This window comes from Prionailurus bengalensis, chromosome D2 (assembly GCF_016509475.1).
Source record: "Prionailurus bengalensis isolate Pbe53 chromosome D2, Fcat_Pben_1.1_paternal_pri, whole genome shotgun sequence".
Lineage (NCBI taxonomy): Eukaryota > Metazoa > Chordata > Mammalia > Carnivora > Felidae > Prionailurus > Prionailurus bengalensis.
This window is the reverse complement of record NC_057351.1, coordinates 46,232,357-46,244,467: the sequence shown is the minus strand read 5'-3', so window position 1 is coordinate 46,244,467 and position 12,111 is coordinate 46,232,357. Positions and strand designations below refer to the sequence as shown.

The window sequence follows — 12,111 nt, the reverse complement described above, 5'->3', positions numbered from 1 at the left end:
TCCCCTTGGACACACATGCCCTCACTGCATGAGAGCTAGATCAAGTGAGCAGTGGAGCCCAATGCAGGGCTGCAGGAGGCCCAACACCACCCTCAGCCAGAACCCTTCCTGCTGATGGCCAGGCCTTCCCTGCAGGCTTCCTTCCCCCAAGAAGAGGAGGCATAAACTTACCCTGAGTGTCTCTGGTGCTTTAGCCAAAGTCAAGTGTTGACATGACTTTGTTAAGAGATATTGTTAAAGCAGATTTTTTGTTGTTGCTAACAGATTACCATCCACGATCGTCTGGAGGAGATTCCCGGAACAAGGCTGTAGAGTACACAGTCTTTTGTAGAGATGAGGGATTTATTCACAAGCAAACTGTGGCCCAAGGCCTGGCGTGTTGTTTCTGACCTTCCAGACAGACATTCGCCTCCATCACCTTCTAGGCACAGGGCAACAAAATCTACCCACAGCTAGGTTCTCATGCTGATTTGACACTGACTAATGAGTGAACTTGGGCTAGCTCCTTATTTTCCCTAGGCCTCAGTTCCTTAGCTTTAAAATGAGAATCACGAAAATATGTGCCACCCTAGTGTGTTGTTGTGGGAGTCAATAGAAACACTTCCTGTGAAAGTGCTTTTTCTTATAGGATGCAGGTGTTTTCAGGATACTAACCCTTCTTGGTTGTGGTCTTCTCCTCTAATGGCGGTAGGATTCCTTCCAACCAAGTGTCTGGCTTTCAAGGCCACCGTGAATTGTACCAGCTCACTCTAAGAGCAAGAGTATACACCTACCATGTTCGCAGGTTCCATGGCTAGTGATGAGAGCTAACGTCACTGCCCACTCACTATTTGAAGGCTCACCCTTCTAAGTGCTTTCATGTACTGGCTCATTTAATTCTCAAACGCCATGAGCTAGTTGCTATTATTACCCCATCTTACAGATGAGGGAACTGAGGCCAGAGAGATTATAGCTTGCTGAGATTACATGGGGGAGGCACAGGAATCCAAACCAGAAGTTCAGCTCCAGAGGCCACTTTATCACCGTAATCGCTGCCTCTCGGGCCCCCAGGTATTGAAGCTTGCAGAGTACTGGCTAGCTCTGGGTTTTTGAGGCAAAACCGATCGACACTGGCGACTCCATGGGTTGGGCAGTGGGTACCTATCCCATCCTGTCTTAGGCCAACCTCTCAAAACTTACAGGAAAAACTAAGTGCTCATGGCTCTGCTCCACACGGGGATCATCTGGATTTAGTAAGTGGTACACAGTAATTTGACCATTTCTGCCATCTTGAGAAGCCAGGTGGGAGTCTCACATATATGTAACTCACCAACAGCCACATTTCTGAGCCACTTGGAATCCCCAGGGCAGATTAGCTCATTACCTCCACAGCTGCCCAGCCAGTCTGGGCAAGTTTGTCCTTTTATTAAGCACAAATAATTGGCTGCTTGATCTTTGTGTGTGCATTCTACTGTTCTACCAACAATTGACCGACAAGTATCTGCCCAGGTCTCATTTCCCCAATGTCTTTCTCTCTCAGCTACCCACCCGGAGATCTGTTCACTATTCCTTGCATGACTAAGGAGGTTTTTCGGATCCCTTGCCATCCTGACTTCTCACCTCTGGACAAACAGAGGTGCAGCATGTTAAGGGGTCATGGGACTACCACCTCTCTCAAATTGGGCACTATAGTTCTATAAATATAGCAAGAAGTAGAATTCACCATAGCAGTATCCTCACTCACTTGGGACAATTACTGACCTTGCACCAAACCCCCTAGGACTCTCTCACGTATTCTGTTCCTTCCCCACCCAGTGGATATGTGCATTCAGACATGAGCACAGGCCTGATCATCTCTGCTGAATTTTGAGTCAATGGGATTCTGATCCGTTACTCAGGCTGGCAGAAACCTTCACAGCCCCATTTCGTCATCCAGTGGGTAACTCCTCCTCCCAGTTTTATGCTATCCGCCATTTGAGCTTCACCCAGGTCATAGACCAAATGCAAAACAGGCAGAAGAAAGAACTCAGCCTTTTGATTCCTAAGTAGACTGTAACATGTAGTTCAACATCAATTCTCTGTTATTAATTTCACAATAGTAAAATGCCAGTTGGAAATATACCTAAAATGCATTATCTTCCATTTACTCTTTCCAAATTTCTTGTATGCCATGACTCAGAGTCCTAGGAATACAGACTGCCAAAGCTAGAAGGGAAGGGTGTGGGGGTACAATGGAGCCAGTGTCTGATGAGCAGATACTGTGTGCCAAGTACTATGCTAAGTACTTTACAACTACACTCTCCACTACTTTTCCCAATGGGGAAATATTATAAGGGGACACTGAGACTTGAAGATACATCAGTTTCCTATGGTCACATAGCTAATGAGTGTCAGAACTGGCACTCCACCCAGGTCTTACTCCAAAGCCTATGATTTTAACAGTTTCATGCATTCATCATAAGGAAGGGAATTTAAATCTCTTAAGGGTCCTCAACTGATGGTGTATAAAAGTGTTTTATTTGGTGGGCACAGTTTGGCTTTCCTCCTGTTTTACTGCCCCTTAGTTACGTGGAAGTGCCTTTAGGCAAGACAAGAACCCTTTCCTAGAGCCACAGGCCTCAACACTTCCTATTATGTATACCTACTCATTTCCTTTACCTCCCTGGTCCCAAGACATTGAGTTTGCAACCCCTGTGATCTAGGCCAGATCTGAGTAACTGAAACTGAGATGTGGAGACAGGAAGTAGCCTACATGAGTCGTGGAACTAATGATGGTAGAAAGGACTAGAAGCGAGGTTACCTGACAATTGGGCCAGAGGTCTTCCCATCTAACTTTAACTTCTACTCCATCATTCTACATTCCTTGTGTCTTGCTTTTGATCCTCTTTGTCATTATGTGAGATTGTGTCTATTTGCTCTATTTAAGAGGTTCCCCTAAAAAGAAAACTGGATTTTGACCAGGATTGAGATTTTTCTCATTTAGAAACAATAGAAACCGGGGGCTTTGGGGGTTCAGTAGGAAAGAGCATAGGTTACCCAAAATTCAACATATTTGGAATTTCTGATGTGTCACAATTTAACAAAATGAGACTCCTACTTTACCCATTTCCTTGTTGGAGGAAATGGCTCTTTTAAAATAGCCTGCTCTTACACAACGCTACCCAGGGCTACTAACGCTGTCAATATTTTAGTTATTTGAAACCCATATGATTAGTTCAATGTGTTTGAAATGCAGGCTAATTCCAGAAAATGGCACGCTTTTCCAAATTAAGGTACAAAGAGTTGATAGACAAATGCAGCCCTGAGCCTGATCTTTTTTTCTGTCCCATCAGACTGCCCAGGACTTTTCCAGGGTGGTAGAATCTGGAACGCACCCAACAGTGACTTGCGGTACTGACTAACTGTAGACCACGGTCTCCCTAATACCCAGGTCTGATCATGTTGTTGCTTTCCAATAGCCTCCCGTGGTTACCAAGTCCACGCAGGAAAGGCCACTCAGCACAGAGGCTGGAGGTCCAGGAGCCTGGCATCACAGACGTCTGCCACCTAGCAACCATGTTAAATCTGTCACTCAATTTCTACAAGTTTTAAGTCCTCATCGGCAAAGTGGGAACATTGATATCCACCTTGCAGGGGTCTTATAAAGATAAAATGCTTGTAGAGTTTCTAGCCACTAAAAGCAGTAGTTTCACCACTTAGCAAGTGCTTCCCATGCTGCGGTGTATGTTCTGCTCACTGTGCTGAGCGCTCACGCACTGCGTCATTTAATCGTCAACAATAATGCCACAAGGAAGATATTACTATCCCCCACGCTACAGCCAAGAAAGTTAAGGGTCACAGAGGTTAAGTCCCACAGCTGTGTGACTGTTCAGGGGCAGCGCTGAGATCTGAAACCCTGCTGTCTTCAAAGCTTGAAATCTACTCTCATACAGTAGGTGTTCACTAAAGAGTGTGGTGCAGGTGGTGATGATGATGGTGATGGTGATGATGATGATGATGATGATGATGATGGATGGTAACCCAATACAATTCAATTCTGACACGGGGCTCGAACTCATGAAGGGTAAGATCATGACCTGAACGGAAGTGGGTTGCTTAACCAACTGAGCCACCCAGGCGCCATTTCTTTAAAGCCTGGCTCCAGATTCCAGCCATATCCCCAGCTCTCTGTGGCTTTCCCTCCCCTCTGTCCCAAGGCCCGGTGGGCAAACCTTTGTTATAGTCATGAGAGTGTGGTCTTGCTGTCTTCTACACTCCTCTTCCTAGCCACCCTCGACTCAGAGTGTGAGCTCCCGTGACATTCATCTCTGAATCCCCAGCAGCATCTAGAAGGTGTGAGTAATTATTCACAGTCACACGTACATCCCATTGGCTGCTCTGTCACAATCTGAGTTCCACCTCTGTGAAACTGGATCTGGCTTCCCACCCTCTGAGTTACACTTACGAGCACAAGCAAATGCCCCCCACTAGTCGCTGCAGAAGGCAGTCCTGATGAAAGCAGAGTGATGCTGGGGACCAGAGAGCCCTTGCAGGACCGGTCAGAGTTCTGGCCCACAGCCACATCCCTACAACGAGACCCTTAAGGCTGCTGAGCATCTAGAAAGGGAAAACGTCGTCTTGCCAATTTGTTGCTTCTTTCTGAGGCCAACTCAACCCCCAGAGAACTGAGCTGGACTCCATGTCTGCCTTGTGCTTAGGACAGCAACAGTCACAGCTGAATTCCCCCAGTCCAATTTTAACACTGGTAATGACACAGGAGGCCAAAAAAAAAAAAAAAAACAAACCCAACTGGATTATCTTTCCAAGAGCAGTTCATGGTGCTAACATTTTGGAGGGTCGGGGGAAAGACACCTCTTGGTTGTGAGCAAAACAATTTTCCTGCGGCCATGATTAGAAATAAATCAGGGGCGCCTGGGTGGCTCAGTTGGTTGAGCGTCCGACTTCGGCTCAGGTCATGATCTCGCAGTTTTGTGGGTTTGAGTACTGCGTCGGGCTCTGTGCTGACAGCTCAGAGCCTGGAGCCTGCTTTGGATTCTCTGTCTCCTCCTCCCTCTGCCCCTCCCATGCTCATGCTTTGTCTCTCTCTGTTTCTCAATAATAAATAAACGTTAAGAAAAAAAATTAAAAAAAAAAAAGAAATAAATCAGATACCCCATATGTGTAGTTATTTAAGCTATCACCCCTGAAACGACATCTGTGCCTTGGAAAGCCATCAGTTTCTCACCCGTGAGGTAGGAAGATCATCTGAGGAGGATGGCTACACGTGTAATGCTGGGAACAATCAGGCCCACCTAAAGGGAGAGGGGGATCTCACATTCCATCCTCTTAGTAACACTGCCATCTACTGCACTTTCCTGCACCAAAGATGCAGTCCTGCAGCCCTTTCTGTTCCGGCTTTTTCCTGTGTGGTCTCGTTTCTCATTTGATTTGCTCTTCTATTGATTGTTATGAGGTTTCCCACCCCCCCCCTTCCAGAAATTAATTACTGTAATTATTCAACTTTTAATAGCTGCTGATTTGGCATCTGCAGCAAATATTTGAGAAAACGCGCTACTACATTTCATTTGCATGTTTGAGACAGTGAGGGAGAATTAGACTTCTCCTTAAATTACTTATTGTGACTTGACTGGAGACAAAGAATCCTAACAAATGGAGTTCTCGTTTGCATACTTAATATGTCCGATTGCCATCACAGAGGAGTGGAGTCCCACTCCATGCACTAATGTGACAACTCACAGAGTGGATCTGAAACTCAGGTCCATCCACACAATTTCCATGCCCTAGGAGATGAGAGATAGGCCACTTTCTGTTCTGTCTCACGTCACGGGTCATCACTGTGGTGGAGTTTCGCACAACACACCCACCAGCAACCGCCTGACTGCTAAGGCCACTCGTACCGCTGGCTTGGTTGTTCTCATTGCAAGCACATTGCATGGTTGGAAATATAGCTGAGGAAGCCAGACATCCTCACAATGAGGCTATTGCACCTGGAAAAATGTATGAGGCTAAGAATGCATGATCCTACACTCTGCCAAAGCTTCAAAGAGTGAGAGACCCATTCATCAAGCACTTCTTGACTTGGGGCCTGGGAGTGAGTTCCAGACCTCTCCTCACCAGCCCCATGACCACAGAACTTTCTTGAGTCTCAAGCACTTGCAAAATGGGGAGATTCTAGAGTACTGGAATGAGCTGTTACGAATATTGATGAAATAACATGCCTAGCATAGAGATAGCCCCTGAGTGTCTATTAGTTTCCAAAATGCTCCAAAATGGCCTTCCAAAACGAGGCAGGGCAATCTTGAATGCCCAGGTAAAGAAAGCAAAGTCCCACACTTGAGACAACTAAGTGGTTAGACGACATTTAAAGAATTAAAGGACATTTTATTTAGGGGTCGAATATTTTTATCTACCAGTTAATGCTTAAGGCAAGTAGGCGCTGGTCTTAAAAGATAACCCCTAACAATTCCTTCTGTCCTATATATATGCATGCAACCCCTCACGTCAGTAAGGGAGGCATATGGCCCTTCCCACAGAGTCTAAGCTGAACCTATGATTCACTTTGACCAGTAGACCAATGCTGTGGAAGCCAGGCTGCCTTGTTCAAGGCCTAAGCCTTTGGAAGGGCAGGCAGCTTCTGCTCTTGTGCCTTTGGGGTCTCTGAGCTACTATGTGGCTGGTTGGAGGGTCCACCTGGAAGGGCACAGGGAGGCCAGATGGTGAAGGCTCCATGGAGGAGAACCCAGGATCTTATGAGCAGCTCAAACCAAGGCCCCAGACATGTGACCCAGCCCGGGAACCCCCTGCCATCAGAACCAGCTTTGCGAGGCACGGGTTGCATGAGTAAAGAAGACATCTTAAATGGTCCATCTCACCGACTACCATGTGGCACAGAGAGGAGCTGTCCCTGCCGTGCCCGTCTAAATTTCTACCCCACACGTACCATGAGAAGGAATGACATGGTTTGTTAACTCGGCAGTAGTTTGTTACACAGCAACAGATAACTAAAGAAACAATCAGACCCATCTTATCCCAGCCTGCTGCTTTTCCATAAATGTTGAAAAATATAAAGTGCCTTCCATTTCACTATGATATGTGTCTCTGTTCATTGGTTTGATAATCATTTCATTGTCACTTCCCAGAAAAGGAATAAGAACGAGAACAATGATTCCAGTTACAAAGGGACATAGAGCCATGGAAACAGGTCAGCCCCCTACTCTTTTTTTTTTTAAGCCTGTATCAAATACTACAGAATTGCCTTAGTGAAAACGGTTCCCTTTCTTACACATCAAGGCTTTTGCTCCTGACTCTACTTCTCTCACTGACTTCGGAGGACTTATAGTATTTGACCAGGTCATTGACATTTTCAGGCTGTGATTAATAATGCCCCCAGTTGTCACTTCTTCCTAGAACATACCATTTCCTTTTTAAGTCCTGGACAAAGAAAAGCTGGGCCTGCAACCCCCGCCCCTCATTCTTCCCAAGGAAGCCACCACTGTGCAGGGAACAGACCAGGAGACCTGTCGCCAGGTAGGACCACATTTAATACCAAGTCCACCAACGGGGAATCCTTCAAAGCGCTTTACGTTGTCTGAGTCTCTGTTTCCCCGCTGGTTAAAACAGACAATAATACTCCCGCTGAAACTGCTGTGAGGACAAATAAGCCGTGAAAGGGTCCAGCACCACGCCTGGTTGCTCCTTTCCACTCATTTCCTTCCATCTGCTGCTAAGCAAAGCGTGCATCCTCCGGGTCTTCCTCAACCCTTCCAGTTTCTTCCTCAGAATTTCTAAAGTATTTATCATACCAACGGAGTGAATGTGTTCAAGAATTGTCTTGTTCTATTGCTCCATCCTTTCACTCTGCAATAGGGCCCTTCGTTCTTCCAGGACGGGAACTTGAGGGTTGCTTTTGACTTCCTCTTCCCGCTCCCTGGACCCATTCATCTCGGGGCTCTGTGATTCAATGTCTCCTCTCTCTTCACACTTACCCAGACACCACCCTACCTGAGCCACCGCCAATGTGGAACTGCAGACATGGCCCGCTAACTTCTGTCCCCATTCCCAGGCCCTTCCCCACGCACCAACGAAAGAGATATTTCTGATACAAAAACCTGATAGAGTCATCGTCCACTCACTTGAGAGATGCTTCTTGCTGCCCTTGAGACAGAACTCCATACTTAAACAAGGCTCCAGTCTTCCTCTGCCTGTCACATCTGGCACATTCCCCACTCTCCCCCTTTGCTCCCACTCCAGCCGCCTGCAGCAGACTCCTTCCTGCCTGGTTAATTGTTACTCAGCTTTCAGGGCTCGGCTTGAATGTCACCATCTAGGAGATGCCTTCCCTGACCTCCACCCCTTCCTCTAAATTAGATTGAATTAGGCCTTCCCCCATCTCCATTCCCATTATTCTTTCTCAGCATCCTGTTTTTCCCCTCATTATCACTTGTCATAATTGGTAATTGTATATTTATTTGTGAGCTTATTTATTTAGCCTGTCTGCACTGGTACCACTTCTTGGTCCCCATGATGGATGCAGGATCCACGGACAGGCTCCATCTTGTTAGCCTGGCATGTCCTCCACAGAGCGCCAAGCCAGGATCACAGCCAACATCCACAGGATGGATGAATGGATGGGAGGCAAGGACTGCTGAGCCCCCCAAGGCCCAGCACCATCCTTAGCATCCAGGGCTTGCCTCATGAAGGTTGAATCATTTCAACTGGTTTTTGTTTGGCTGTTGTTTTTAGAAGGTCACTTTGCCAGAAGAAATGACCTGTTTTAAATGGCCTTGGAAGGGGGGTCAGAACTCAATCAAGGGTCGCAGACATACTGAATTTCCCCTGCGGAAGGTGCTTTGCAAGGGTGGCTCTGCTAATGCAGGGCACTGAGGGCAAAAGCAAAAAAGAAAACAGTCTGGCCGGAAGGAGCTTAAACGATCAGTCATGTGAAAAAGACAAAGATGTGTGTTCATCAACAAGTACCTGGGGGTGGTCTTCATGGTACAACCGAGGCAGCAGTCTCACCATGATGCACAGGACCCCGGGGTGTATGATCACAGCGTCCCCTTCATCCATCCTGCAGAGAGAAGGGGGAGCAGGGTATCAGTTTTGAGTTTTCCAGTGTCTTTTGCTTTTCACAAACCTTTCTGAATTTTTCTAAGACAGGCCATAATACACATCCTCAGTCTACCACTAATTATCTATATGACTTTGAAATAATTAGTCTGAGCTCAATTTTCCCCAACTAGACAGTGGAGCTCACAAACTGGAGCTCTTGCCTCAGAGAGACGTTAAATAATGCTTTTGTGCACCAGGGCGCTGTGGCTGGTTCACAGTTGATACTCAACGCAAGTTAGCTGCCTGTCCTTTCCCCTTCTTTCCAGGCATTGTAGGAGATGGAGCCGCTCTCGTTTTATGTTGAACACACACATACAAGGGCTTCTGGATCCCTTCAAGATGGTGTAAGCATGCTCTACTCTGTCCTACCCACCGAATGCAACTCAAAACTCACATAGGACACACGAGCAGCTCTCTGATGGCTCTGAAACATAAATGGTAGCAGAGAGGGAAACCAAACCCAAAGCACCATGCAACTGGCATTGAGTTTATTTCCTGGGGCTTCTCCCTCCAGCATTCCTTGGTATGGGCTCATAGGGAGTCTGAAAACTGAAATGGGCACCACGTGCAGACAAGGACAGAGCACCAAGAAAAGATCTCTGTTTCTGGTCTGAGGAGCAGGAAAGGAGGCCACTGCAAATCATAGAACACGGAGGAGAACCCCTGGGATTTTCTTTGCTAGATTTCTTCATTCTTTCTCAGCCAGCCTCCAGGCAACCCCACAGCAGTAGCAGTGGCCAGGCAGGTGCCTGAAATCCTGGGAGAAGACAATCCTCTCAAACCAAAATAACCATGGTTCCAAGAATATAGGCCAAATCCCCACTGCTGTTGTCTCTCTTTTTCCTTTCTTGCTTGGCCCCAGAAACAGATGCAGTGGTGAGAAGTATGTGAAATGGCAGGGAAACTAAAGCCTCCATTCCTAGACAGAGGAGAAGGAAGGGGCCCCTGAGAGCCATAAAGTATTGGGGAGATGATGACGAGGAGGAGACTTAAGAACGTCAGATGATGTATCAACCTCTGGGCTCAACTCTGAGCTAGCTGTGCATGTGCGGATCTGACCCTAAACCACATTCCAAAGGCTTTGAGAACTGAACTCAAGGAGAAACTACCACCCTATACTGGCAACTTCATGGGCAAATAGAGAATAGATCAAATCGCACTGGCAAGTCTGTGAAACCAAACTAATACTGGAAACGTTGTCCACAGAAGGTAGGTAAGACCTTGCAGACTGAACCTAACCTGGTTGGTTGCCTGCTAAAGCAAAATAATCAACATTCTCCAGAAGACATGAACAGGAGCTAGAGTTCACAACATTCGAAATGTCCCAGACACAATCTGAAATTACTTAGCATAGAACAAGTCAGAGAAATCTCAATATCTCACACAGAAAAAGATAATCAACAGATGATGAAAAGCTTGAGATGACATAGATGTTGGAATTATCAGACAAAACTTTAAATCAGCTGTTAGTAACCACACTGGTAAGGAATAAGGGTGAATACTATTGAAATGAATGAAAAGCTAGAAAGTCTCAGTAAAGAAACTGAAGCAGTAAAAAAAGAGTCAAATGGAAACTTAAGAGCTGAAAATACAATAATGAATTTAAAAATCTCACTAAATGAGAACAATAAAACAATAAGATGAAAGAGATAAGAGCCCATGAATTGAAAGAAAGATCAACAGAAATTGCCCAATGTGAACAACAAAAAAAGAAAAGTTTTTTTTTTCAACATAAGAAAGCCTCAAACTCATGTGTAATAATACTGAAGGATCTAACATCCTATGGTAGGAGTTCCAGAAGAATAGGAGAACGAGTGTAGTGTAAAAAAAATTTTTCAGGGAAGTTTTAGCTGTTGTTTCTTTAAATCTGGTGAAATACATACCCTTAAAGATTTAAGAAGCTTAACAAAATCAACAAAGCAATATGTGCCCAGGAACATCACAGTCAATCTACTAAACTCTTAAGACAATTTAAAAAATCTTGAAAGCAGCCAGAGGAAAAAAAAAACACACTGTATACAAGGGAACAACAGTTTGAACGGCTGTGGATTTTCTCATGAGAAATCAGAAACTAAAGGAACAATAATTGTAAAGTGTTGAAAAGAAATACACATAATTCCATATCCAGGAAAATATCTTTCAGAAATAAAGACAAAAGAAATATGTTCCCAGATGAAGGAAAACAAAGAGAATTTCTTGTCATGAGATTTTCTCAAAAAATAATACTGGAAGTTTTTCAGATGGGAGGGAAATAGTAATAGAAAGGAACATGCTATTTCAGGAATGAAGAAAGACCAAGAGAAATGGTAAATAATTGGACAACCTTAATAGAGTATGTTTTTTCAGGGCGCCTGGGTAGCTCAGTCAGTTAAGCATCCTACTCTTGATTTTGGCTCAGGCCATAATCCCAGGGTCGTGGGATCAAGCCCCACTTTGGGGTCTGTGCTGACAGTGTGGTGCCTCCTTGGGATTCTCTTTCCCTCTCCCTCTACCCCTGCCCCTTCTTGTGTTCACTCTCTCTCTTTCTCTCTCTGTCTAAATAAATAAACATTTTTTTTAAATAGACTACATTTTTTTCTGAAGTTCTTAACATATGTATGATGGTTGAAAGAAAAATATTACTAGATGTAATACTATGAATATTACACCAAAAATAGCAGACAGTAAAGGAACCTGCATAGAGGTAAACTTTCTGTATTCCATTTGAAGTAGCAAAATATTAATTCTAAGTAGGATGTTAAGTACGTGCATTGTAATCCCTAAGACAAGCACTAAAGAAAGAAGACAAAGAGAGATAGTAAAAAAATACTACAGATACATTTAAACTGAATACTATAATATATTCAAATAATCCACAAAAAGTTAGGGAAAGAGAAACAGAGGAACAAAAAAGGGGGAACAAGGAGAAAACAAATAACAAAATGGTAGACCTAAGTCCAACCATATCAAAAATTACATGAAATAAAAATTGTCCACATACCCCAATTAATAGACACATATTGTCAGAATGGGGGAAAAAAA

At 44.8% G+C, this 12,111-nt stretch overlaps 1 protein-coding gene across 2 annotated transcripts in view; it reads right to left on the bottom strand.

The window, feature by feature from the left end:
• Positions 1 to 12,111, bottom strand: part of WDFY4 (WDFY family member 4) — a 295,982-nt gene that overhangs the window by 206,346 nt on the left and 77,525 nt on the right. For both annotated transcript variants that reach the window (XM_043596828.1, XM_043596827.1), the window contains exon 13: positions 8,956 to 9,049. In XM_043596828.1, the coding sequence (XP_043452763.1) occupies positions 8,956 to 9,049 (94 nt within the window). The remainder of the gene's footprint in view (positions 1 to 8,955; positions 9,050 to 12,111) is intronic.